Consider the following 25,494-nt stretch of genomic DNA (forward strand, 5'->3'; position numbering starts at 1 on the left):
TGATTGAATTGGACACTTCAAATGGGTGAAGTTTCTGTTATGTAAATTGTACTTCAGTGAAGCTGTTAAGAGCAAGCAAGCAAACAAACACATGCTGTGATCCGGAGGAAACTTTGGAGGATGAAGGAGCTGTTCACTGTCTTGATTGTGGCTATGGCTTCACAGGTGTACCCATATGTAAAAGCCCATCCACTTACAGACTTTAAACATGTGCTGTTTATTGCATGTCAATTATATCTTAATAAAGCTGTGTTTTAAAAAGGCAGAAGAGTATTCCATATATAATGAACTCCTTAGAATATATTAAACTCCTTAGAATATATTAAACAATATAATTTATTAAACAATGCCCCCTTTGGATGGAAATTTAGGTTTCAAATTTTATGCCCCTATAAATAATATTTCAATAAATATCTGTGTAGGAAAAAAGAAGAAAAAAATGCAGATATTGTTTGCTGCTCCCCCTCTTCTTCTCCCCACGGGCAAGCCACAACGTCAGAATTTCCCAGGGAGGGGGCCTGGGAACCTGTAATTTGACTGAACATTCCTGAAAAATTCTTGGAATCAGACATGTTGGGGCACATTGAATCAAACTTCATGAACTTGGATTTTCAGGCTTGGGAGTGTGAAATCCCCTTTTCTTTGATCCCTAAAAAATTCTGTAAGTGTTCCATACAAATGATTCTAAATTTCGGTTTCCCTCCTATTGGCGGTGCATCAGAATCATCAGGGAGCTTGTGAGAATGCATATTCCCAGGCCCTACTCCCAGGGAGGATGTGTATGGTTGCCAGATTTCGCATAAATAAAGAAATGAATAAATCAATATATAATAAACTATAGGGTGTCCGTTAAATCTGAATTTCAGATAAACACCAAATAATTTTTTTACCATAAGTGGTTCCTTGCAATAGTTGGGCCACACCTGTACATAACAATTATTTGTTGCTTATCTGAAATTCAGATTTAACTGGGTGTCCTGTATTTCATCTGGGAATCCTAAGTATGAGTCCTCAGGCCTGGGGTGAAGCCCAGATCTGCACTGTTGGTCTGCTCCCCACGTGCTTCTGACGAGGGGGATCCTTAGAACCCATGTTGAGAACCCCTGATCAGGTCAACACCTTCTGGGTCAGGAGCCCCTCCTCAGGGAGGCCAGTGGATCCCAGTGCATCCCACAAGTGAGCACACTTTAATGTTGGTCCAAGGAGGAAAAGGGGGCTGAGAAGCAGCAGAAGAAAACTGCCCCAGATTTTCAAAGCCAAACGTGGTGGATGCGGTGTCACGGGCCCTGCAGCCTGAGGGACGGTGCTCATCTTCTCTGAGTGAGTATTTAGGGCTGCCTAGGGGGCCCACACCCAGGATTCTGTCTAGATTCTCTAAACTTTATTTATTTATACCCAGCCTCGTCCCAGAAAGGACTTTAAGCCTCGGAGGTCTCAGTCCATGCAGTGTTCTTGGTGCTGGCGAGTGAGGTTAACACACTATCTCTGTGGGACACACACGACAGGTATTAATTGTGTGCTCACCACGAATGGGCATTATTCTGGGAGTTTTACAATGATAACCATCTCATTTAGCCCTCGAGATAAGCCTGCCAGGTCATTGCTGTCGTTGGCCCCATTTTGTAGATGAGGATACCGAGGTTCCGAGGGGTCCAATGGCTTGTGCAAGAGCGCACCGTGTAGGCCAGTGGCAGAGCTGGGGTTCTGACCCAGGACTGTGTTGCTAACCAGCCCCCATCCTGCCTCCCTACTGAACCAGATACTTCTTGTGACTGAGCTTTGCTGCGTGAATTTTGGCTTACGTTCAGCTTAACCTGGGGCCATACTTTAGGTCCTGATCCCGGGAACATTTCTGATCCGGTGTGATAACAGCTGGCAGGCCTTGAGCGTCTACTCTGGCCAGAGACTTTGACTTTTTATACATAGATACTCTCTCAACGCCTTGCACCGCTGAGAAGACCCAGACCCAGGCATACAGAGAAGCCTGGCCGAGGTCACAAAGCTAGGAAGTTGCAGAGCACTGATCTGCCTAAAAAGGAAGCATCCATCTCTGCATCTTCAAAAGCACACACTTGCTTTCCACCTCCCCTCGCCAAGCTTCACTTTTCAGGAAAACGCTCTCGCTCCGGGCTGGTCGCTAGGCAACCCTTGCATGTAATTCCACGAAATGCCCAGAAGAGGGCGGGAGGACTCGCTCTCCCCGGGCACCCACGCGATGGGGCTGAACTTCGCAGAATCTCGAAAGCAAGAGTGACGCGCTCCAGAGGAACTCCACCTGTGGCCGTACCCGAGCCCTAGGCTGCACGGAAGGTGACACAACACGGCACCTCTGCACCCCACCCCACCCCACCCCCGCAGGGGCCTGGACTCACCGAGGCTGGGTTTTCGATGACCAGTTCGTAGGTCAGCCCTCTGGACCCAAACCTCAGGATGTCTCCGGGTAGGAGCTTCACAGCCACGTTCTGAATGTGGCACTCATTGACGAACGTGCCGTTGCAGGAATTGAAGTCGTGGAGAACAAAGCTGCTTTCGGCCTCATTATATTCAATGAGTGCGTGATGGTTGTCGACGTCTGCAGACTGAAATGCAGAAGGGGGACAGTCAGAGCCAGCAATAACAGGAATAACAAGGAATAACTAGTGCCACTGACACTGGGGGCCCCAATGTGCTAACCACTTCATCTGGCTGGACAGTCACTGCAATCCTCATTTTAAGAGGAGGATGCTGAGGGTCAGAGAGGTTAAGTGACTTGCCTAAGGCCACACAGCTAGTGAGTGGAGGGTCCCCAGACCCTGACAGCAGACCCAGACTAGATGCCCAGTTTTGGGGTAGGGCGTCAGGCAACACAGAGGCAAGAGGGAACTCGGGGGGAATTGGCCAGGAATTGGCCACTTGATAGTTCTCTGATCCCATGCAAGGATCCTTTTGGTTGTCCCGAGTGGCAAGACAGCAGAAATGGCCCAACACAAACCAGAAAGGTCAGTTGGCAAGTGACAACTGTCCATTTACTGCAAGTGTTAAAGTTCAGGGGAGGTTTTGTAATAATTGTTGTTTGTTCTATTCATTTTTAAAATAACATGTTTTTTGTAATAATGCAGAAAATGAGAACTAGAGAAAAACACAAAGAAGACATTAAAATCACTTAGACTCCCGTCCCCCAGAGGCAGGCACCGAGAACACGGTGGTTCACATCCTTCCAGTCTTTTCTCTATGCTTACAATCTTTTTAAAAAGTTTAAACACAATTGAGCTCACACCACAAAACATAGTTTTATAACTACCTTTTTTTTTTTTTTTTTTTTTTTTTAAATTTATTTATTTATTTATTTTTGGCTGTGTTGGGTCTTCGTTTCTGTGCGAGGGCTTTCTCTAGTTGTGGCAAGTGGGGGCCACTCTTCATCGCAGTGCGCGGGCCTCTCACTGTCACGGCCTCTCTTGTTGCGGAGCACAGGCTCCAGACGCGCAGGCTCGGTAGTTGTGGCTTACAGGCCCAGTTGCTCTGCGGCATGTGGGATCCTCCCAGACCAGGGCTTGAACCCGTGTCCCCTGCATTGGCAGGCAGATTCTCAACCACTGCGCCACCAGGGAAGCCCTATAACTACCTTTTAAAAGCCTTGGTGTATAATGAAGGTTTCTCCCATGTGATTAATTATTACTGTTGCTTCTTAAAGCTAATCAGAATTTATCTAACCAAAGATGATCTATTTTTCAATAGGGGCCCTGGTGTGACCCCATTTCCCACAAAAGAGAGAGACCCCAGACAGTGAATTGTCAGTGGCGTCAGAAACCTCCTGTGTAACCACTTTAATAAGAAGAATGAGCAAACCTCGGCACCAACGAGGAAATATCACATCTCCCCTGGCGCCGGCGCCCTGGACTATGGGCTGCAGGGCACGTGCGAAGTCTTCTGTCTTCTCAGGACACTGCCTATGAGCCATCCGCTCCAGCCTGAGACTTTGCAATTATTTTCTAAGTCACTCTTCTCAGACTGCCTCATCCAACTTTCATAGAGAGTACTTGGACTTAGAAATCTATACTAACGTCCCACAGTATAATTATAACCAATAGCTTTTATTAATAATAGCTTAAAGTATATGAATAGATAATAATATAACTGCATATATTAGTAGAATATATTAATGACACATTATGTGTAATTACACAAATGCCAGGAAATTTGCTAAGTGCTTTACTGCATTATCCCGTTTCATCTTCACAATAATTCAAAGGGATACTTCCTCATTTCAAAGAAATTTAATTTTTTATTGAAGTCTAGTTGATTTACAATGTTGTGTTAGTTTCAGGTGTACAGCAAAGTAATTCACTTATACATATATATAATATCTATTCTTTTTCAGATTCTTTTCCATCACAGGTTACTGCAAGATATTGAATATAGTTCCCTGTGCTATACAGTAGGTCCGATAGTTACTCATTTTTTAGATGAGGAAACTGAGGCTTAGAACGATTAAGTGTGCCCACAGTCAGCCACTTTGACTCGCTTGGCTTGTTCCCAGGTTTGCCTGATTCAAATGACTGTGCCTTTACCCACTTTTCAAATTCCTACCAAACACTTTGGCACTTAAAATACTGAAACACAAGAAGAAAGCAGGAGTAGCTCTATTAATTTCAGGCAGAGCCAACTTCAGAGGAAGGAATGTTAGCAGGGATAAAGAGAGGCGATACATAGTGATAAAGGGGTGGATTCTCCAAGCAGACATAACAGTCCTTCATTGTATGTACCCAACAATAGAGCATCAACGTATGGAAGGCAAAAACTGATAGGACTGCAAGGAGAAGCAGGTGAATCCATCATGGTAGCTGGAGACCTCAACAGCCCTCTGTCAGTGACGGGCAGACCCACCAGGCAGAAAATTAGTAAGAATGAAGTTGAACTGAACAGCACTACCATCATCTGGATCTAACTGGCAACCACACAGCTTCATCCCACAGCAACAAAACACACATCCTTCTCAAACTCCCATGGAACATTCACCAAGCAGACCACATTTCAGGCCACGAAATATACCTCAACAAATGTAAAAGAATGGAAATTATGCAAAGTACGTTTTCAGAACACAATGGAATTAGGCTAGAAACCAATACCAGAAAGACAGCTGGAAAATACCCAAATATTTGGAGATTAAACAACACACCTCTAAATAACAGATGGGTCAAGGAGGAAGTCTCATGGGAAATAAAAATTTATCTTGAGCTAAATGAAAATGAAAATACAACCTATGAAAATTTGCAAGATGCAGTGAAAGCAGTGCTTGGAGGGAAGTTTATGGCACTGAAGGCATACATTTGAAAAGATCTAAGCTTCCACCTTATGAAACTAGAGAAAGAAGAGCAATATAAGCCTACCACAAGCACAAGACAAGAAGCAATGAATGAAATAAAAAGCAGGAAAACAAGAGAGAAAAGTCAGCAAAATAAAGAGCTGTTTTTTTTTTTTGTAAACATCAATAAAATTGACAAACCTCTAGCAGGATAACCAAGAAAAAAACAGAGAAGATACAAATTAGTAAAATCAGAAATGAAAGTGATGGCATCACTACTGATCTCATGGACACTGAAGGGATAATAAAGGAATATTATGAATAATTCTATGCCCACAGATTTTATAAGTTAATGAAGTGGACCATTTCCTTGAAAGACACAATCTACTGAAACTCACACAAGGAGAAATAAATACTCTGAATAGACTCATATCTAGTAAAGAATTTGAATCAATAATGAATAACCTTCCAAAATGGAAAGCACCAGGCCTGGATGGGTTCACTGGTCAATTCTATCAAACATTAAGGAAAGAATGATACCAGTTCTCAATAATCTCTTCCAGAAAATAGAGGAGGAGAGAATACTTCCCAGCTCATTCTGTGAGGCCAAACTTATTCTAATAGCAAAACCAGATAAAGATATTACAAAACAGGAAAATTGCAGACCAATACCTCTCATGAACATAGATGCAAAATCTTCAACAAAATATTAGCAAATTGAATCCAGTGATGTATAAAAAGAGTTCTACACCACAGTCAAGTGGGATTTATTCCAGGTATGCAAGGCTGGTTCAACATTTGGAAATCAATTAATGTAATCCATCATATCAACAGCGTAGAGAAGAGAAATCGCATTATCCTAACAGTAGATGCAAAAAGAGAATTTGACAAAATTAAACACCCATGCATGATAAACTAACAAACCACCAAACGACCACAACAACTCTTGGCAAATTAGGGATGGAGGGGAACTTCCTCAACCTGATAAAGTACATCTATAAAAACCCTAAAGCTAACATCATATTTAATGGTGAGAAACTAGAAACTTTCCAATTAAGATCAGGAATAAGGTGAAGATGTCCCCTTTCACTACTCATTTTCAACATTGTACTGTATGTGCTAGCTAATGTAACAAGGCAAGAAAAGAGAATAAAAGAGAGATTGGGAAGCAAAAAAAATCTTCTTTGGTGAGGTGTTTGTTCAGATCTTTTGCGCATTTTGCAGATGGCATGATTGTCTATGCAGAAAATCCCAAAGAACCGACAGAAAGCCCTCCTGGAACTAATGAGCAATTATAGCCAGGTTGCAGGATACATGATTAATATACAAAAGTCAATTGCTTTCCTATATACCAACAATGAACAAGTGGAATTTGAAATTAAAAACACAACACCATTTACATTAGCACCAAAAAAAAAATGAAGTACTTAGGAATAAATCTAACAAAATACTTAGGTATATGAAGAGGTATATGAAGAAAACTACAAAATGTTGATGAAAGAAATCAAAGTAGTCTAAATAAATGAAGAGATATTTCATGTTTATTTGAAATTCCTTAATGATATATGATGTTTAATATCTTTTCATATGCTTATTTGACATCTGTAGATTTTCTTTGGTGAGGTGTCTGTTCAGCTCTTTTGCCCTTTTTTACGTTGGGTTGTTTGGTTTCTTATTGTTGACTTTTAAGACTCATTTATTTTGTTTATTTATTTATTTTATTGAAATGTAGTCGATTTACAATGTTGTATTAATTTCTGCTGTACATCAAAGTGAGTCAGTTATACATATATATACATTCTTTTTTAAATATTCTTTTCCATTATGGTTTATAACAGGATATTGAATATAGTTCCCTGTGCTCTACAGTAGGACCTTGTTGTTTATCCATCCTGTATGTAACAGCTCACATCTGCTAACCTCAACCTCCCACGCCATCTCTCCCTCAACCCCCTCCCCCTTGGCAACCACAGTCTATTCTCTATATCCATGAAGACTCATTTATTTTGGATACATGCCTACAGCATCTTTATTCATAATTGCCCAAAACTGGAAGCAACCAAGATGTCCTTTAAAAGGTAAATGGATAAACAAATTGTGGTACATCCATACAATGAAATATTACTGATAAAAATAAATGAGTTATCAAATAACAAAAAAGACATGGAGGAATCTTAAATGCATATTGCTTAGTGAAAGAACCTAGTCTGAAAAGGTTACATACCGTATGATTCAAACTGTATGAAATTCTGGAAAAAGTAAAACTATAAGGAGAGTAAAAGATCAGTGCTTGCCAGGGGCACAGGGGCTCTGGGGCTCAGGATGAAGACGAGGGGCACAGGGGATTTCAGGGCAGTGAAAATATTTTTTATGATACTGTAATGGTGGATACTTGTCACTATACATTTGTCAAAACGAAAGAACGTACAACGCAAAGAGTGAACCCTAATGTAAACTATGGACTTAGTTAATAATAGCATATCAATATTGGTTCACCAGTTGTAACGAATGTACCGCACTAATGCATGAGGTTAATAATAGGGGAAACTGTGTGTATTGGAGGGGTGGCTATATGGGAACTCTCTGTATTCTCTGCTAAAATTCCTGTAAACCTAAAACTGTTCAAAAAAATAAAGTATTAAAAAAATGAAAACACATTAGTTCTTTGGAAAATGTCACCCACATCATCTTCATCACCATTGCCATTGATCTTTGTGTCCTTTGAACCTTCGATAACCCATGAATGAGAGAAATTCTGTCTGTGACATTTTGTTTGTCTCTTGCCAGGCTTCACTGCGGTCAGTTCCTCAAAAACTGTCAGGCCATTATTAAGACATCAAAGCAAGCAGGAAGTTTTCAATGACTCCACAAAGTTGGGTGAGCCTCTACCACATGTTAGGCCAGGAGACAGCTTCCTAGTTCGGCCCTATAATATCACTCGCTCCCTTTACTTGGAAAATTGCTAAGTGCTGCTCCTGGACAGACGCCCTGCTGCTAATACAGACTGAGTCTATAAGCCCCAGCCTACTGAGCTGTCCCACTATGAGATGAACTGTTATTTATTTATTATTATTTTTATTATTATCCTTATCCTCCTCTCACATATTTTGAGGGCTTCCTGTGAACTGGGCCCTGCTGAAGCATTTTGTGTGCATTTTTATCATTTAATCTGCATGACGGCCCTAAACAGGGACTCTATTGTTATCTCCATCTTAGAGATGAAGAAGCTGAGACTCAACAGGTGAAGTGAGAGGACAGCATTACCTTGATCCCAAACCCAGACAAGGACACGACAGGACAACCACAGACCAGTATCTCTTGTGAACACTGACGCCACAGTCCTCAACCAAACAGGAGGAAACCGAATGCAACAGCACAGTAAAAGGATCATACACTATGACCAAGTGGGATTTATTCTTGGAATGCAGACTTGATGGTTCAACATATGAAAATTAATCCACGTAATACGTCACATTAACAGAAAGAAGGAAAAAATGATCATCTCGATGGACGTACAAAAAGCATTTGACAAAATGCAACACTCTTTCATGATAAAAGCACTCAACAAACAGGGAATAGAGGGAAATTACCTCAACATAATAAAGGTCAAATATGAAAGGCCCACAGGTAGCATCATACTCAAAGGTGAAAGACTGAAAGCTTTTCCTCTAAGATCAAGAAGAAGATAAGGATACCTGCTTTTGCCACTTCTATTCAACAAAGTACTGGAAGTCCTAGCCAGAGCAATTAGGCAAGAAAAAGAAATAAAGACATCCAAATTCGAAAGGAAGAAGTCAAATTATCTCTGGTCACAGGCAACATGATCTTACATGTACAAAATCCTAAAGAGTCCATGAAAAACCACAACACTCTTAGAACTAAAAAATACCATTCACTAGCAAAATCGTAGGACACAAAATCAACACACAAACATCAGTTGTGTTTCTATATGCTCACAATGAACAATCTGAAAAGGAAGTTAAGAAAATAATTTCATTTACAATAGCATCAAAATGAATAACATATTTTGGGATAAATTTAACCAAGGTGGTAAAAGATGTGTACACTGAAAACTACAAAGTGCTGCTGAAAGAAATTAAAGACACAAATAAATGGAAAGACACCCTGTATTCGTGGGTTGGAAGACTTAATATTGTTAAGATGTCATTACTACACAGCAGGATCTACAGATTCAAAATCCCAACAGCAGTTTTTGCAGAAATAGAAAAATCCATCCTAAAATTCATATGGAATCTCAGTGGACCCCAAATAGCCAAAATACTCTTGAGAAAGAAAAGCAAAGCTGGAGGTCTCACACTTCCTGATTTCAAAACTTACTGCATACAAAGGTACAGTAATCAAAACAGTGTGATACTGACATAAGGTCAGGCACATAGGCCAATAGAATAGAATAGAGAGCACAGAAATAAAACTTTGCATATATGGTCCAATGATTTTTGACAAGGTTGCCAAGATTATTCAATGGGGAAAGAACAGTATTTTCAACAAATGATGCTGGGAAAGACTGCAAAAGAATTAAGTTGAACTCCTACCTTACACCATGTATAAAAATTAACTCAAAGTGGATCAAAGACTTAAACAGAGTCTAAAACTATAAAACTTTTAGAGGAAAGCACAGGAGGAAAGCTTTATGACATTGGATTTGGCAATGCATTTTTGGCTATGATACCAAAAGCATAGGCAGCAAAAGTAAAAATAGATAAATTCAACTATATCAAAAATTAAAACTTCTGTGAATCAAAGGACACAATAAACAGGGTGAAAGGCCATCTAGAGAAAGGGAGAAAATAGTTGCAAATCACAAATCTGAAAAAGGGTTAATATGAAGAATATATAGAGAACTATAACTCAACAACAACAACAAAAAAGAACCCCCAAATAACTTGATCAAATATGGGCATAGAACTGGAATAGACATTTCTCCAAAGAAGATATATAAATGTCCAACAAGCATATAAAAAGATGCTCAACATTACTAGTCATTAGGGAAATTCAAATCAAAACCACAGTGAGATACCACCTCATACCCATTAGGATGGCTACTATCAAAAATAAACAAACAGCAACAGAAAATAACAAGTGTTGGTAAGGATATAGAGTAGGGGAACACTTATGTACCGCTGAGAATGTAAAATGGTGCAGCTGATATGGAAAACAGTAGAGCGGCTTCTCAAACAATTTAGAATAAAATTATCATATGATCCAGCAAGTCCACTTCCGGGTATATACCCCAAAGAATTGAAAGCAGGAACTTAAAGAGTTATTTGTACACTCATGTTTATAGTAGCATTATTCACAATTGCCAAAAGGTGGAAGCCACCCAAGTGCCCACTGACTGATGATTGGATAAGCAAAATGTGGTCCATCCATACAGTGGAATATTATTCAGTGTAGGAGGAAGGAAATTCTGACACATGCTACAACATGGATGAACCGTGAGGACATGATGTGAAATAAGTGTCACAAAAAAGCAAATTTTGTATGATTCCACTATGTGAGGTACATAAAGTAGTCAAGCTCATAGAAACAAAATAGAACGGGGGTTGCCAGGAGCTGGGGAAGGGGAAACGGGGAATTGTTGTTTAATGGGTACAGTTTCAGTTTTGCAAGATGAAAAATTCTGAGGCTGGTTGCACAACAATGTGAATAACTTACAACTACTGATCTGTACACTTAAAAGTGGTTAAGACGGTAAACTTTATAGGTATTTTACCACGATTTAAAAAATGGCTAAGATGAAGGGACTCACTCAACATCAGGATGCTGGCCCAGGGCAATGTCAGGGTTTGAACCCAAGTCTAATTCCAAAACTTGTACCCTTGATTTGTACCCTGTGATTTTCAGAGTAGAGAGTGATTTAATAATGAGAGAGGAGACAGGCAGGACCTAATATACAAAACAAGTGCATTTTTTAAGGCTCCTGCATTGAAAATGTCTTTAAAAAGTATATAGTGAGTCCATAAAATATTGAGACGTTTCAACTTCTATTAACAATGACCATCTGCTCTGATGACCCCTGTGCTTTAAGGAAGCCTCCTCAGGAAGCTGACTTAGTTATGACATTGCCCTGAGGTTCACTGACATTGTCGCTGAGGTTCGACGTGTACCTGGAACCGTCCTTTGGAGCTAGGTTTCAACCTTGCATCACCTGGCACTGGGAAGCCCCATCTCAGACCATAACCTCCCACTCCCGGCCTTCCTTATCCTCTGTCTCGTCCTCTCCTTGAGTCACGTAGCCTTTGCTCCCTGTTTGCTCCCTATGGGTAATGCCCTATGCTCACCCAGCCTGGGCCCTGCTCAAGCTCACCAGCTCCTTCAAGTCCATCCCGGCCCCCAAACCCTCCTGCCACCCTCACACTTCTGTCCTGAGGCTGGCCCAGTGCCCTTTGGGCCCCCCAGCCAGCAGGTCCCTGCTCTCAGGCTTTTCATTCTACTTTGACAACAGTCTCCTAGGTCTTCATCTCCTGCACCTGCCTGCATCCTCCGTCTGCTTCTCCCGACCCTCCTCCATCCCTTTACACGGCGCCCTCTGCCCAGCAGGCCCACCTGTGCGGCTACATCCATGGGCTGATGGGCTCCTTGTGTCTGGTTTCTGGTTGGGTTTGGCCAATGGGGGGGTTAGAGATCAGAGCAGGGAGAGAGCTTGGGGTACTTACTCCCCTGGCTTCCATTCTCTGGGGCCACACAGCTTCCCTCAGAGGACTCTACCCAGCCCTCAGGGTCTCCGGGTCCCAGGAAATGCCCCTGCCCCTCAACCCTCAGCTCTGGGGGTGGGAACAGTCCTCACTCATACTAGCTCTGGGCCCTGCACTATCCTTTGTGGTTTCTCTGAGCCCTGCCCACTCCCTATGGAGTCCCTTCAGGAAACTCCCCTCCATCACTCCACACCCCTGTGAATGTGCCTTCAGCTCCCTGCCAGGACCTGGACTTCCCAGGCTTGGAGAAGCTCCTAGATGGGACCTTCAAGGCTTCTCTTAGCTGCCAAGGGCCTCCGGGTGGTCCTGCCTTCATCCCACCCTGGTCTGGTCCCTCTCCTCAACCATCTCCTCTTCTGCATCCTCACCTTGACAGTGTAACTTCCGTCTAACCTGTGAACGTGCTCACCACCCCCTCGGCCTGGAAACGCCGCCCCTTCCCCCTTCCTTTCCTTTATTGTCAAATGGCTTCAAGAGGGTCCTCTCCCGCTGGGTCCTCAACCCACTGCCATTGCCCTCGGGGGCCTCCTCGGGCTCTCGGCCTCCCTGTGACATGAGATACAGTTGTCAGAGAGAGGCACGTGGCCTGATGGTTCAGGGGTTGGGGGAGCAGGGCAACGTGGTGGTTATTAGACTGGGCTCGAGTCCAGCTCTCCTACTTCCTAGAAGGGTGACCTTGGGCAAGTGATACCTCAGCTTCCTCATCTGTAAGGTAACAAAAGGACAGTCTTATAAGCTACTGGTGACGTATAAATGATATAATACATACTAAAGCACTTAGAAGAGAACATAGGGCAAATGGGAAATGTTCTCTATTATGAGCAAGAGGATGGGCTCTGGAGTTAGAAAGCCTTGAGTTCAAGTCCCACCTCTGCTACCTTCCAGCTGTGCAGCCTGGGGCATGGTTCTTTGCTTCTCTTTGGTTGCTCCCTGAGCAGCAAAAATGAGTTTGATAAGCTGGGCTTCGTAGGATTGACAAAAGGTACTGCTTGATGACATGTTCTAAGGAGTGGGATAACATTTTTGAAATTAACTTGTGTGTGTGTGTGTGTGTGTGTGTGTGTGTGTGTGTGTTTTATCTATTTCTTTTAACCTTTTGGTTCTAGGCTATCCCATCCCCCAGCCCCATCCCCCCACTGCCTCCAGAAAGGGATGTAGTGCAGAAATAGTAAAAAAAAAAATGGGGTTTTCAAAAGAATAAGGATATGAGGAAACGGCCAGGCGCTGGTGAGACGACGGGTCTGGGATTGGAAGGAAAGAAGAAGCTTCTCTGCTTCCCCGTCAGCTGGATCCTTCCTCCCCGGTCTCCCCGGGAGAGCCCTGTGGACCGGCAAGGCCTCAGGAGAGGCTGGTCCTGAAATCAGACTGCCCGAGCGTGGTGCCCAGTGCCCCAGCCTCCCTCTGTGACCTCAGGCAGGATACTCAGCCTATCTGTGCCTCAACGCCCTCATCTGTAAAGTGGGGCAAACAACATTAACCCCCTAAGGATGAAATGAGTTAATACACTCGAGAGTGCCCAGAACAGTACCTGGCACAAAGCAAGCTGTCTCTGTGATGAATACCCTCAGCCTGGCAGCAGCTCTCTGGCTCCCTCACCTCTCTGACTGCTTCCAGGTCTCCACGCCGGGCTCCTCTCCCCGCAGATGTCCGTTTCTTCCACACTCTGTCCATGGGCTGGGGCCACTGTACCACCCCCTGGATTCGCAGGTGTGTATTTCCAACCCCTGGTTCATCTCCAGGCCCCAAACTGCCTGGCTGCTTCCGGGATGTTGAGGTGCTCACTCAACCAGTCCTGCTTCCTGCCCTCTTGGTAACGGGATTATCACCTGCCAGCTCATCCAGCCATCTTTCTCCATGGCCTGTGGCATTGATCCTACTGATACTTCCAGAAAGCTCTCAGACCAGTCCCAAAGCAACGGTCCAGTCAGGTGGTAGTATTAATGTGGTGGGCAGAATGGTCTCCCAAAGATGCCCATGCCCTGATCCCCAGAACCTGGGAATATGCTCCATGACGTGGCCAAAGGGACTGTGCCGATGTCAAGGTTACTAATCAGTGCTCTTAAAAGAGGGAGACTAAGGACTTCCCTGGTGTTGCAGTGGTTAAGAATCCGCCTGCCAATGCAGGGGACACGGGTTCGAGCCCTGGTCCAGGAAGATCCCACATGCCATGGAGCAACGAAGCCCGCGTGCCACAACTACTGAGCTTGCGCTCAAGAGCCCACGAGCCACAACTACTGAGCCCACGTGCCACAACTACTGAATCTGCATGCCTAGAGCCCGTGCTCCACAACAAGAGAAGCTACTGCAATGAGAAGCCCGTGCACCGCAACAAAGAGTAACCCTCGCTCGCTGCAACTAGAGAAAGCCTGTGCTCAGCAACGAAGACCAAACCCAGCCAAAAACTTTTTAAAAATTTTTTAAAAAGTGGGAGACTATCCTGGGTTATCCAGGTGGGACTAATTGAACTCCACCAGTCCTTATAAGCAGAGAACTTACTCTGGCTGGATTGGAGAGATAAGTGGTGTTTCTTGCTGGGCCCCCACTTAACAGCCCCAATGCTCCTCTTCCTGGGAAAGCACCAGGTCAACGTTTCCTCTTTACCCAAATCGCCCCCTAGATGGCACCACCTCAGTCTGTTGCATGAATGAGGATCACGAGAACATTGATCTCACATTTCACTGACAACCCCCATTCTCCATTCCACAGGGTGGAATTTCCCTAGCTTAGTCAATTATCTTGTTATCTCAGTTAACTGAGAATTTCCAATTTAGATATTAGATGTTCCCAAAGCTAAATTTACACTCAAAAAGTGAAGCTTCTGTTTTTAGAAGCTTGAGTCAGCTCAGTCTGAAACTCAGCCCCACCTCCCCCGACTAGCTGTGTGATTTGGGCCAGTTCCTTAACCTTTCTGAGTCCCATGTCCATGTCATCAAATGAGGATAATAACGATAATAGTAGTTCTCACCCACACAGGATTTGTTTTGTGGATATAATTCTATAAATATATATACAGAACATACATAGATGATGTATAAAGCCATGTGAGATACAGTAAGTAGTCCATAAATGTATGCTGTAGCTGTTTGCATTATGTATGCTATTCAAAAGATTATGATCTTTCTTTCATCTCACATCCATCAGAATGGCTACTATAAAAAAAAGGGAAATAACAAGTGTTGGTGAGGACGCAGGGAAAGTGGAACCCTTGTGCCCTGTTGTGAGAATGTAACTTGGTGCAGCCACTATGGAAAACAGCATGGCAGTTCCTCAAACAATTAAAAATAAAATTATCATATGATCCAGCAAGTCTACTTTTGGGTATATATCCCAAAGAACTGAAAGCAGGGCCTTGACGAGATATTTATACACCCATGTTCATAGCATTGTTTGCAACAGCCAAAAGGTGGAAACAACCCAAGTGTCCATCAGTAGATGAATGAATAAACAAAATGTGGTGAATCCACACAATGGAATATTATTCAGCCTTAAAAAAGGAAGGAAATTCGGACACATGCTACAGCATGGATGAACATGGACATTATACTCAGTGAAAGGATATTATACTCAGTGAAAGAAGCCAGTCATGAAAAGACAAATACTGTTATGATTCTACTTATATGAGATACCCAGAGTAGCCAAGGTCATAGAGACAGAAAGCAGAATGGTGGTTGCTGGGGGCTGGGATGGGGGGACAAGGGGAGTTGTTGTTTCATGGGTGCAGTTTCAGTTCTGCAAGATTCAAAGAGTTCTGGAGATGGATGGGGGTGATGGCTGCACAACAGTGTGAATATATTTAATGCCACTGAACTGCACACTTAATAAAAGTGGTTAAGATGGTAAATTTTATGTTATGCATATCTTACCACAATAAAAAAAAATGAGAAAAATGAGATCACGATCTAGCCCTTTCCTCTGAACTTTTTCCTCTTGGAAGCCCTCCATCTGCTGGTGAGAAACTAGTCCCATCAATTGTTGTGCTGGGTACTGACCAATGAAATCAGCCGCCAGTTCCCAAACAGGGGACAAAACATTCCCTGAGGACTGGTGAGACCTAACAGGTGAACCACCAGAGCAAGGAGCACTTGGGGAGAAGCCAGGGGTGAGGTGGGGGTGAGGGGGGAGGATGGGAGCACGACCCAGGCAGGAGGACAAGCGTGATGCAGATGGGGAGCCAGCAAGTGCACCCTCCCAGGCCTGTTTCATTCCGTGGATTTCCCCACAGAGAGTCCACCTGTCACCTTCTGTCTCAAAATGCAGGTGTTCGCTTAGAATAAGAGAAACGTGAATTAAAATGACACAGGTACCATACTTCACCCCGTAGATCAGTGAAGATCCAATGGGGGGTCAGCACCCTAGGCTGGGGAGGGAGTGGGAGACGGGCGTCCACTGCTGGCAGGACACCACATCCGGAAACCTCTGGTGGGAAATTTGGCCATGCCCATCAGAGCTACAGCTGTGTGTGTCCTTTGACAGAGCAGACATACCTGCATGTCCGTGAAATTATGCAAATAATAGGAGAATCCCAGCAGCCTTGTTTAATAATAATAAACAAGATTATGGTGTAGGCTCTGGTTCTTTCCTGAGAGGCAGCCCAGAACTGACAGGGGCCAGGAAAAGGGACGAGAGTCATCTGGCTGGATGGGATCTGGGGTATGTGTATGAGATCAGTCTGGCTTCACGACCCTCAGATCCCACGCGAGAAGGGCTGACACAGGCTGGAGAGATGGCTAAACCCATGAGAAAGGAGATGCCTGGCAGGACACTGACCACCGAGGGTGAGGTGTGGACACCAGCATTTCATCCCCCTGTCATGTCTGTTCTTTCTTTTTCTCTTCCATCTCCACCTTCCTAGCTGCAGCCCTGCACTGACTTGGGCTGTCCTAGAGCTCAGTCTTCTAGGGATCCTGGGACTTCCCCAGGGTGGGACTGGGGGAGTCCCTGGGGAGGGGGTAGGGTCAGTCAGCCCTTCATTGTTTACCCTTCGCTTCTCTTTTCCTCAAAACAAAGTTTATTGAAAGAATACACACACACACACACACACACACACAAGCAGGAGCTCTACTGATCAAGAAGGGAGAGGGAGGGAGCACTCATGGTGGGGTTCTCAAAGTGTGGTCCTGGAACCAACTCCAGGGACTCCATTCCTCCCACCTGAACCTGGGGAGCATACAAATGTGAAGATTCCTGGGCCTTACCCCAAACCCACTGGGTCAGAATGCCTAGGAGTTCATGTTGAACAATCACTCTTAAACATGCGGAAAATCCAACAACCACTGGCTTTGGTGTTTCTTCATTCTGGAAGAACTGAGTCCCTTTCTCAGCAGAGTTTAAATAACAGCCATATCCAACTCTAAAAAATACAGTTTACAAGGCACATCAAATCATATAAATTATAACTTGCAAGGTTTAGCTGTGAAATGAGCAAGGCTGAGGCTTTTGAGCTGTGTAAAATGGGAGAGGGGAGATTGTGAATAGAGCTCCTGATGGCTCGTCTGCACACAGCAGCCAGGATGTTCACTGGCAGGTCTCCCCCTTGTTTACAATCCTTCAAGCCTTCTTCCCACTGCTTTCAGATAAAGATCAAAACCCTTATGGTGACATGAAGGAGGCCGACTTGTCCCTTAGCCCTCCTCCTTCCCACTCTGACTTCTGGACGCCCTGGTTTTCTCTCAGTCCCTTGGGTTCACAATATGCTCTTCCACCCCAGGGCCTTTGCACATGCCATTCCCTTCTCCTTTTGTCTAGTTAAGTCCTCCTTGTCTTCCATATTCCTTTCCTTTACAGCCCCAATGTTGGAATGGAATTAGTCACACCTTTGTGGGATCATTTGACTTATTTCTCTCTCTCCTGGCAGCTTCCTGATGGCAGGGACCATGTCCAGTTCTGCCATCACTGTACCCCTAGACTTGGCTCGGTGCTGAGGCTCTGGGTAAATACTATGCAATGAATGAGTGATAGCAACAGTTATCACTGTTGACTATAAACAGTTCTCACTAGCCTGGCTATAAACAGGCTTCCTACTGCCTTACGGAACCAAACTCCTTACAGGATATAGAAAAAAGTCTGGAGGGTAAAACCCTGCAAATATCAATATTGATTTTTCCCTGAGCCAAATGATTACAAGTGACTTTTATTTTCTTCCTTATATTTTCCTTTCTCCCAATTTTTAAAAACAAGAAGCATGTAACTACCTTCCATTATCGGAAAGAGTAAATGATGTTGAAATACTACGATACCAATAGTCAAAACAACATGTCAACCTTGCTGATGAGTAGAAATCTTTAGAAGCATGACTGCCTATTCTTTAGGATTGATCCAGGCAAATAAAACAAACTATCTTTTTTATTTGCTAGATGTAACCTCTGGTAATTGCAAGGATGATTTTTAGTAATATAAATCCCTGAATTTTTTTTTTTTTTTTTTTTTTTTGCGGTATACATGGGCCTCTCACTGTTGTGGCCTCTCCCGTTGCGGAGCTCAGGCTCCGGACACGCTGGCTCAGCGGCCATGGCTCATGGGCCCAGCTGCTCCGTGGCATGTGGGATATTCCCGGACCGGGGCACGAACCCGTGTCCCTTGTATCGGCAGGCGGACTCTCAACCACTTCGCCACCAGGGAAGCCTAGTGACGTATTTCTTAAGCTAAGTCCGAGGAGCAGTAAGCAGTCAATTATTTATATACAATGAATGCAACTCAATTTCTGTCTAGTTAATAACTGTCCTCATTAGTTCCCTTTTCCAAATGGCTTATTAATGTCAGTGGATCCTCATCTCAACCCTGTGCACCTCTGAGGATTCTTCTCAGTCTCTGTTTTAGGAGACCATAATAATGATCATTGTGTCATTCACTGAGCACCACATGCCAGGCTCTTTATATGCATTTCTCACTTAATCCTCAGAATAACCCTGTGAGGTTAGAGGTTTACAGACAGGGAAAAGGAGCTCAGAGTGATTAAGTAATTTGGTTGAAGTCACTCAGCCACAAAGTAGCCTAATGAGATTCAAACCCAGGTCTGTCTATCTCCAAAGCCTGTGCTTTAAAAAATTACTACAGTTTTCTAATATCATAGTCAGGTTCAAAACAGAGATCTCTGTCTCTACTTTAGCCAGACAGGAAATAAAACGACCCCAAATCTATGCCTTGTTAGGATAAAGAAGAAACTACAGTTCTTCTTCTTCTTCTTTTTCCTCCCACTTTGCACACTGAACAGATGTTCTGTGTCCTTGAAGGGAGACCATATCATGGAGGAGAATCTCACGGGGAGGTTCATGGAGTTATCTTTAAATCTGTTGCGTTTACAATAAACATTCTCAGAAAACTAGGAATAAAGGGGGAAATTTCTCACTTGGTAAGAACATGTATAAAAACCCTACAGCTAACCTCCTACTTAATGGTGAAAGAGTAACTGCTTTCCCCTAAGGTCAGGAACAAGCGAATATAAGGATTTATACACTGCTCTTGTTCAACAGAGTCCTGGAAGTCTTAACCAGGGAAATAAAGCAAGGAAAAGAAGATTAAAAGCATTCAGATCTCCTTTTCTGAAAGAAGCAATAAAATTGTTCTTATTTGCAGATGACATGATTGTTTATGTATAAAATCCCAAGAAATCTACAAAAGCCCTTATATAAGAAAGTGCAGTTAAGGTTGCAAGATACCAAGAAGCATACAAAAATCAACTGTATTTCTATATACTGTCAATGAACATGTGGACACCAAAATTAAAAATATAATACCATTTACAACCACTCAAAAAAAAAAAGAGAGATATACTTAAGTGTAAATCTAACAAAACATGTTCAGGACTCGTATGCTGAAAACTACAAAACACTCATGAGAGACACTGAATAAATGGAGAAATATACCATGTTCATGAATTGGAAGACAATGTAGGAGTATATCAATTATTCTCACATTGATATATAGGATAAAACACAATTCCAATCAAAATTACAGCATGATATTTTGTGTATACAGACAGGCTTACACTAAAATGTAAATGGAAAGGCAAAGCAACTAGAAGAGGTTAAAAAATTTCTTTAAAGAAAAGTGGGAGGAATCACACTACCTGATTTAAGACTTACATAGCGACAGTAATCAAGGCTATCTCATAATGGTAGATCCATTATGACAAATAGATCCATGAAACATAATAGGGAACTAAGAAGTAGCCCCCATAGAAAGTATGGCCAGATTATTTTTGACAAACTTGCAAAAGCAATTCAATGGAGAAAGGATAGTCTTTTCAACAAATGGTTCTGGAACAACTAAATATCCACATGCAAGAAAAATGAACTTTGACCTAAATCTCACATCATAAACGACAGTGAACCCAAAATGGTTCATAGATTTAAACATAAAACTATAAAACACTTAGAAGAAAACATAAGAGAAAATCCTCAGGGTCAGGGACGTTGTGGCATGTTCTTAGACATGACACTAAAAGCATGATCTATAAAAGAAAAAATAACTACCTGGACTTCATCAAGAGTTAAAGCTTTTGCTCTGTGAAATACTCTGCTAAGAGAATGAGAAGACAAGCTACGGATGGGAGAAAATATTTGCAAACCATCTATCTGACAAGGGACTCATATCTAAAATACATAAAGAATTCTCAAAACTCAATGGTAAAAAACTAAACAATTCCATTAGAGACACTTAAAAGATATGAAGAGATATTTCACTGAAGAGGATATGCAGAAGGCAAACACATACATGAAAAGACATTTAACATCACTATCGATTTGGAAAATGCAAGTTAAGACTATGATGAGATACCACTACACACTTACTAAAACAGCTAAAATGAAAAACAGTGTTTATGCTAATTGCTGGTGAGGATGTGTCTCATACATTGCTGGTGGAAATGAAAAATGGTACAGCAACACTGGATAAGACTGGCAGTTTCTTTACAAACCGAATATATATAAACACATATGTTAATCCATGCAATCATACTCCTGAGCATTTATCACAGAGAAATAAAAACTTATGTTCACACAAAAACCTGTACACAAATGTTTATAGTACATTTATTTGTAATAGCCCCAAATGGAAACAAAATGTCCTTCAAAAAGTGAATGGTTAAACATAGGTGATACGTCCATACCGTGGACTATTACTCAGCAATAAAAGAACAAGCTAATAACCTAAATGGATGTCAAGGGCACTACACTGACTAAAAAAAAAAAATCAATCACAAAGGTCATACATACATGATGAAAATTATAGAGACGGAGAACAGATTAGTGGTTTTCGGAGCGTGGGGACGATGGTGGGAGGAGGAATTGTGACTATAAAAGGAGCATCACAAGGGACATGTCTGATGATGGAATACGCCTATATCCTGAGGGCCACACCCAAATCCACACGTGGTAAAATGGCACAGGACTCCACACATGCTTCGTGCCATTCCCTCTACTATTTGTGCATCTATAATTATTTCAAAATAAAGTTGAAAAAAATCTGTTGAGTGAAGTCTGAGAGTGGTCTGCCTTTCACAGTCCTAAAGGGATTCCATTGCATTTCTCTTTCTGCTTCAATATTTTAATCCCTTTCAAAATGGTAAAAGGCTCAAAGCCACTGTTTGTATAATTCCTTACTTACAATTTCTTCCAACTTCCTTGGCTGTCAATGAGCTGGGACTGTGGACCAAGCCACAGCTAATTCAGAGAATGGAATGAAATGAAGTGAGAGAGCGCTGAGGCCATGCGCAGGGCTTACCCTGATTTACTACTTGGAGGTACGGGGGCGGGGGAGGGCTCTGAGGGGCCCATAGTCTCCAGAAGCTCTGGAAAGGGCGAGAGGCCATTGCTCAAGCTGGGCACTTCAGGTGGCCGTGGCTGCCAGACGCGGAGCAGGTGAAGGTCAAGCATCAGCTCTACGCCCACCTTCCAAACCGCGCCATCAGGGTGGGACACTGCAGACACAGTCAGCAAAGGACACAGGGCCCATCGCACTTTGCACTGTGCTCATTCTTACCACATGTGCCAGGGAGACCCAGCACATGCCGGGATTGGTTATTGGTGGCACACCGAGGAAGGCTGGGACTGTTAGCCAGAGGCTGTGCTTTACAAGAGACTGGAGTCCACAGAACAGTAAGGACTTTTGGTGGTGTGAGGGGTAGGGAGGGTCGGGGACTGGCTAGGAAGAGGTCTTACCTCTAAAACAAGGTCTGAATTTTCATGCCTTCCAATCGTAGTGCTTTTATTCAGGACAAAATAGCCTTCTGCACTCTTTAGATAGGCTTTCATATTCTCTGCTTTCCCTATAAAAGGTTTTCAGAAAACAATTTTGTTAGAAAAATATAGTCCTCTAATTATTCAATGTCATATTTAGAATGAATGGAATACACCATAATGTCCACAGGAGAAGTCAGCAGAGGTAGGAGTGGATAGCTGGATTTAACAATGATCACAATGAGAATTCTGCACATTTTTAAGACTGTCCTTTTAACAGTGATGGCCGGCATAGATGAGCTTGCTTCTGATCACAAGAGGACATCCTTTATGTAACTCAGAGCACAAACAAGCAATAGCAAAAAAAAAACCCAAACAAATCTGAATTCCACTGATAACCGCTCTCCACCTCCCATTAAGCTTAGTTTGGGGTTAGTTATCTGACAGAATCAAATACTCAGTGTTACTAACCCACCACTTACTAGCTCTGTGACTCTGAGTGAGTTACTTATTCTCTCTCTATGCCAATGTTTCCTCAACTGTAAAATGGGGCTAATGATACTCTGTATCCCAAAGAGTTTTGTGAGGATTAAATGTGAAGCATCTAGAATGGTGATTGCTAATCTAAACACCCATTTGTCCTACTGTGACTGTGACTGTTATTAATCTTGGGCTTCTGAACTTTGACTCAAGAAACTCCAACTACTACAGAGCTTCTTAACGTGTGGAAGAGTCAGTCATCAAGGAAATGGGCATTAGAAGATACTTTCTTTTTAAGTCACCGCATTCCTTCATATATTTATTTTGAAAAAAAAATGATTTCCAAAGACAAAATATCAAGATTATAGCTTGACTGTACGGTCAAGACTCTGTACGTATCTTTTGCTGGCATTTTATTATGAAAACGTCAAACACACAGAAAAGTTGAAAGAAGTGGATGGTGAACTTCTATAGAACCACCACCCAGATTCTACAATCAACATTTTGCTATATTTGCTTTATCACATATCTACCCATCTATACATTTTATATTTTAATGCATTTCAAAGTAAATCCTATACATGTTTTTAAATTTTATTTATTTATTTTTGGCTGTGTTGGGTCTTCGTTTCTGTGTGAGGGCTTTCTCTAGTTGTGGCAAGCGGGGGCCACTCTTCATCACGGTGCACGGGCCTCTCACTATCGCGGCCTCTCATGTTGTGGAGCACAGGCTCCAGATGCGCAGGCTCAGTAGTTGTGGCTCACGGGCCTAGTTGCTCCGCGGCACATGGGATCTTCCCAGACCAGGGCTCGAACCCATGTCCCCTGTATTAGAAGGCAGATTCTCAACCACTGCGTCACCAGGGAAGCCCTATACATGTTTTTTATTTTTTTTATTTTTATTTATTTATTATTTTTATTTTTATTTTTTTTTGCGGTACGCGGGCCTCTCACTGTTGTGGCCTCTCCCGTTGCGGAGCACAGGCTCCGGATGCACAGGCTCAGAGGCCATGGCTCACGGGCCCAGCCGCTCCGCGGCATGTGGGATCCTCCCAGACCGGGGCACGCACCTGTGTCCCCTGCATCGGCAGGCAGACTCTCAACCACTGTGCCACCAGGGAAGCCCATATATACATGTGTTTTAAAACATAAAAATTTCAGTGACTTCAGCTGGTTCCAAGATGTTGATGATAATTCACATGATATTTGAATTCTGATCCATCTCAGTGCCATGTCAAAGATAGTCTCTTTTCTTTTTTTTCCTTTTTTTTTTTTTTGGCTCTGTTGGGTCTTCGTTGCTGCATGTGGGCTTTCTCTAGTTGCGGCGAGAGGAGGCTACTCTTCCTCACAGTGCGCAGGCTTCTCATTGTGGTGGCTTCTCCTGTTGTGGAGCATGGGCTCTAGGTGTGCAGGCTTCAGTAGTTGGAGCACGTGGGCTCAGTAGTTGCGGCACACGGGCCCTAGTTGTGGCTCGCAGGCTCTAGAGTGCAGGCTCAGTAGTTGTGGTGCACTGGCTTAGTTGCTCCGAGGCATGTGGGATCTTCCTGGACCAGGGCTCGAACCCGTGTCCCCTGCATTGGCAGGCAGATTCTTAACCGCTGAGCCACCAAGAAAGTCCCCAAAGTCTCTTTTCAACTGAAAGGTCACTGAAGTGTGAAGTTGTTAGACTGTGGATAAAAACAAAAATCATCTAGGTCTGACCGTAGAGGGTCTCCGGTCTGGCTCTGCTTTCCATCAACATCTCCATCATCATTCCATCACTGAATCCCTACTAAGTGCCAGGCACTGGGCTATCCTTTTACACACATGGCCTCTTTTCATCCTCAGAACCACCTTGCGAGGCAGGTGTCAGTATTGTCCCGCTTTACAAATGAGGAAACTGAGACTCAGAGAAGTTAAGGTCACACAATAGTAAGTGTGTGACAACTCTGAGCCTTTGCATGTAACCAGTGTACAAACCTCCATTGCTGCTGGTGGGGCAGAGTAGGGGTGGGGGAATTGCACTGTCTGCTGACACTTGGGACATGTAGTAAAAGAAAGTCCTTGAAACCAGCATTCTATCCTCTGAAAGGAAGACAAGACCCTACCTGGGGGTAAGAGAACTAAAAATAAGCAGGATAGTTTATATTTGTAAACTTTGAGGCCTGTGGATGTCCCACAAATATTGATGCTTTCAGATAATGAGAAATACATTTGATTAAGTTCGCTGTCATGTATACAGGGGAAAAGACATTTCCTCTTCCCAAAGAACCATGCTCTGCTGCCTTCAGTTATTAATCTTCAATTGCAGAGGACCATGTTAGCACGCAACACATTCAAGTCTAATTAAGCTAAAATGGAAACTTCCAAGAAATGTCTCTTCTGCAGGAAAACCACAGGAAACGCCACTAATCTAAAACTTAAACTTGGATCATGCGCATATTTGTTTTTTAGCTCTCACCCCAGACGTCCCCAAGGCTGGGGTCTTCTCTCTGCTCAGACATCCCCCCTCGGGGCAACCACCTGACTGACCACTCTGGCTAAAGGCACCGTCAGTCATGTTATTCCCCTGCTAGTTTTCCCCTGCTGTGTTTCCTTCCTTGTACTTATCATTCTCTGACATGTTCTTGTTCCTTTCTTTAGTTATGCTTGCTGTTGGTTTCTCTTTCACTAAGATATATGTTCCTGGAAAACCAGGACTGTGTTCAGTTTGTTCAGAAGCGATTCTTCATGGGTATTTTGTGTTTGTACCCATCTTCAGAGCAAAGGCATTGAAAGATTTTGTCCTGCACTCACTTTCCGAGGATGCTTGTATGGCAAACAGCCTGGGAGGATAGAGGTAATGTTTCTAATAAAGATAACG

General features: G+C 43.1%; 1 protein-coding gene across 1 annotated transcript in view; it reads right to left on the reverse strand.

Moving 5' to 3' along the window:
* Nucleotides 1–22,257, reverse strand: part of LOC308611315 (forkhead-associated domain-containing protein 1-like) — a 90,721-nt gene extending 68,464 nt beyond the window's left edge. Inside the window, exons 1-2 of the mRNA XM_081260142.1 lie at nt 22,155–22,257; nt 2,373–2,579 (exon numbers count right to left, since the gene is read on the reverse strand). Coding sequence (XP_081116268.1) covers nt 2,373–2,579; nt 22,155–22,247 — 300 coding nt within the window. The 5' untranslated portion in view covers nt 22,248–22,257. The remainder of the gene's footprint in view (nt 1–2,372; nt 2,580–22,154) is intronic.
* Between the last annotated feature and the right edge of the window lie 3,237 nt (nt 22,258–25,494).

This window comes from Mesoplodon bidens (assembly GCF_964165515.1).
Source record: "Mesoplodon bidens genome assembly, contig: HAP1_SCAFFOLD_298, whole genome shotgun sequence".
Classification (NCBI taxonomy): Eukaryota; Metazoa; Chordata; class Mammalia; order Artiodactyla; family Ziphiidae; genus Mesoplodon; species Mesoplodon bidens.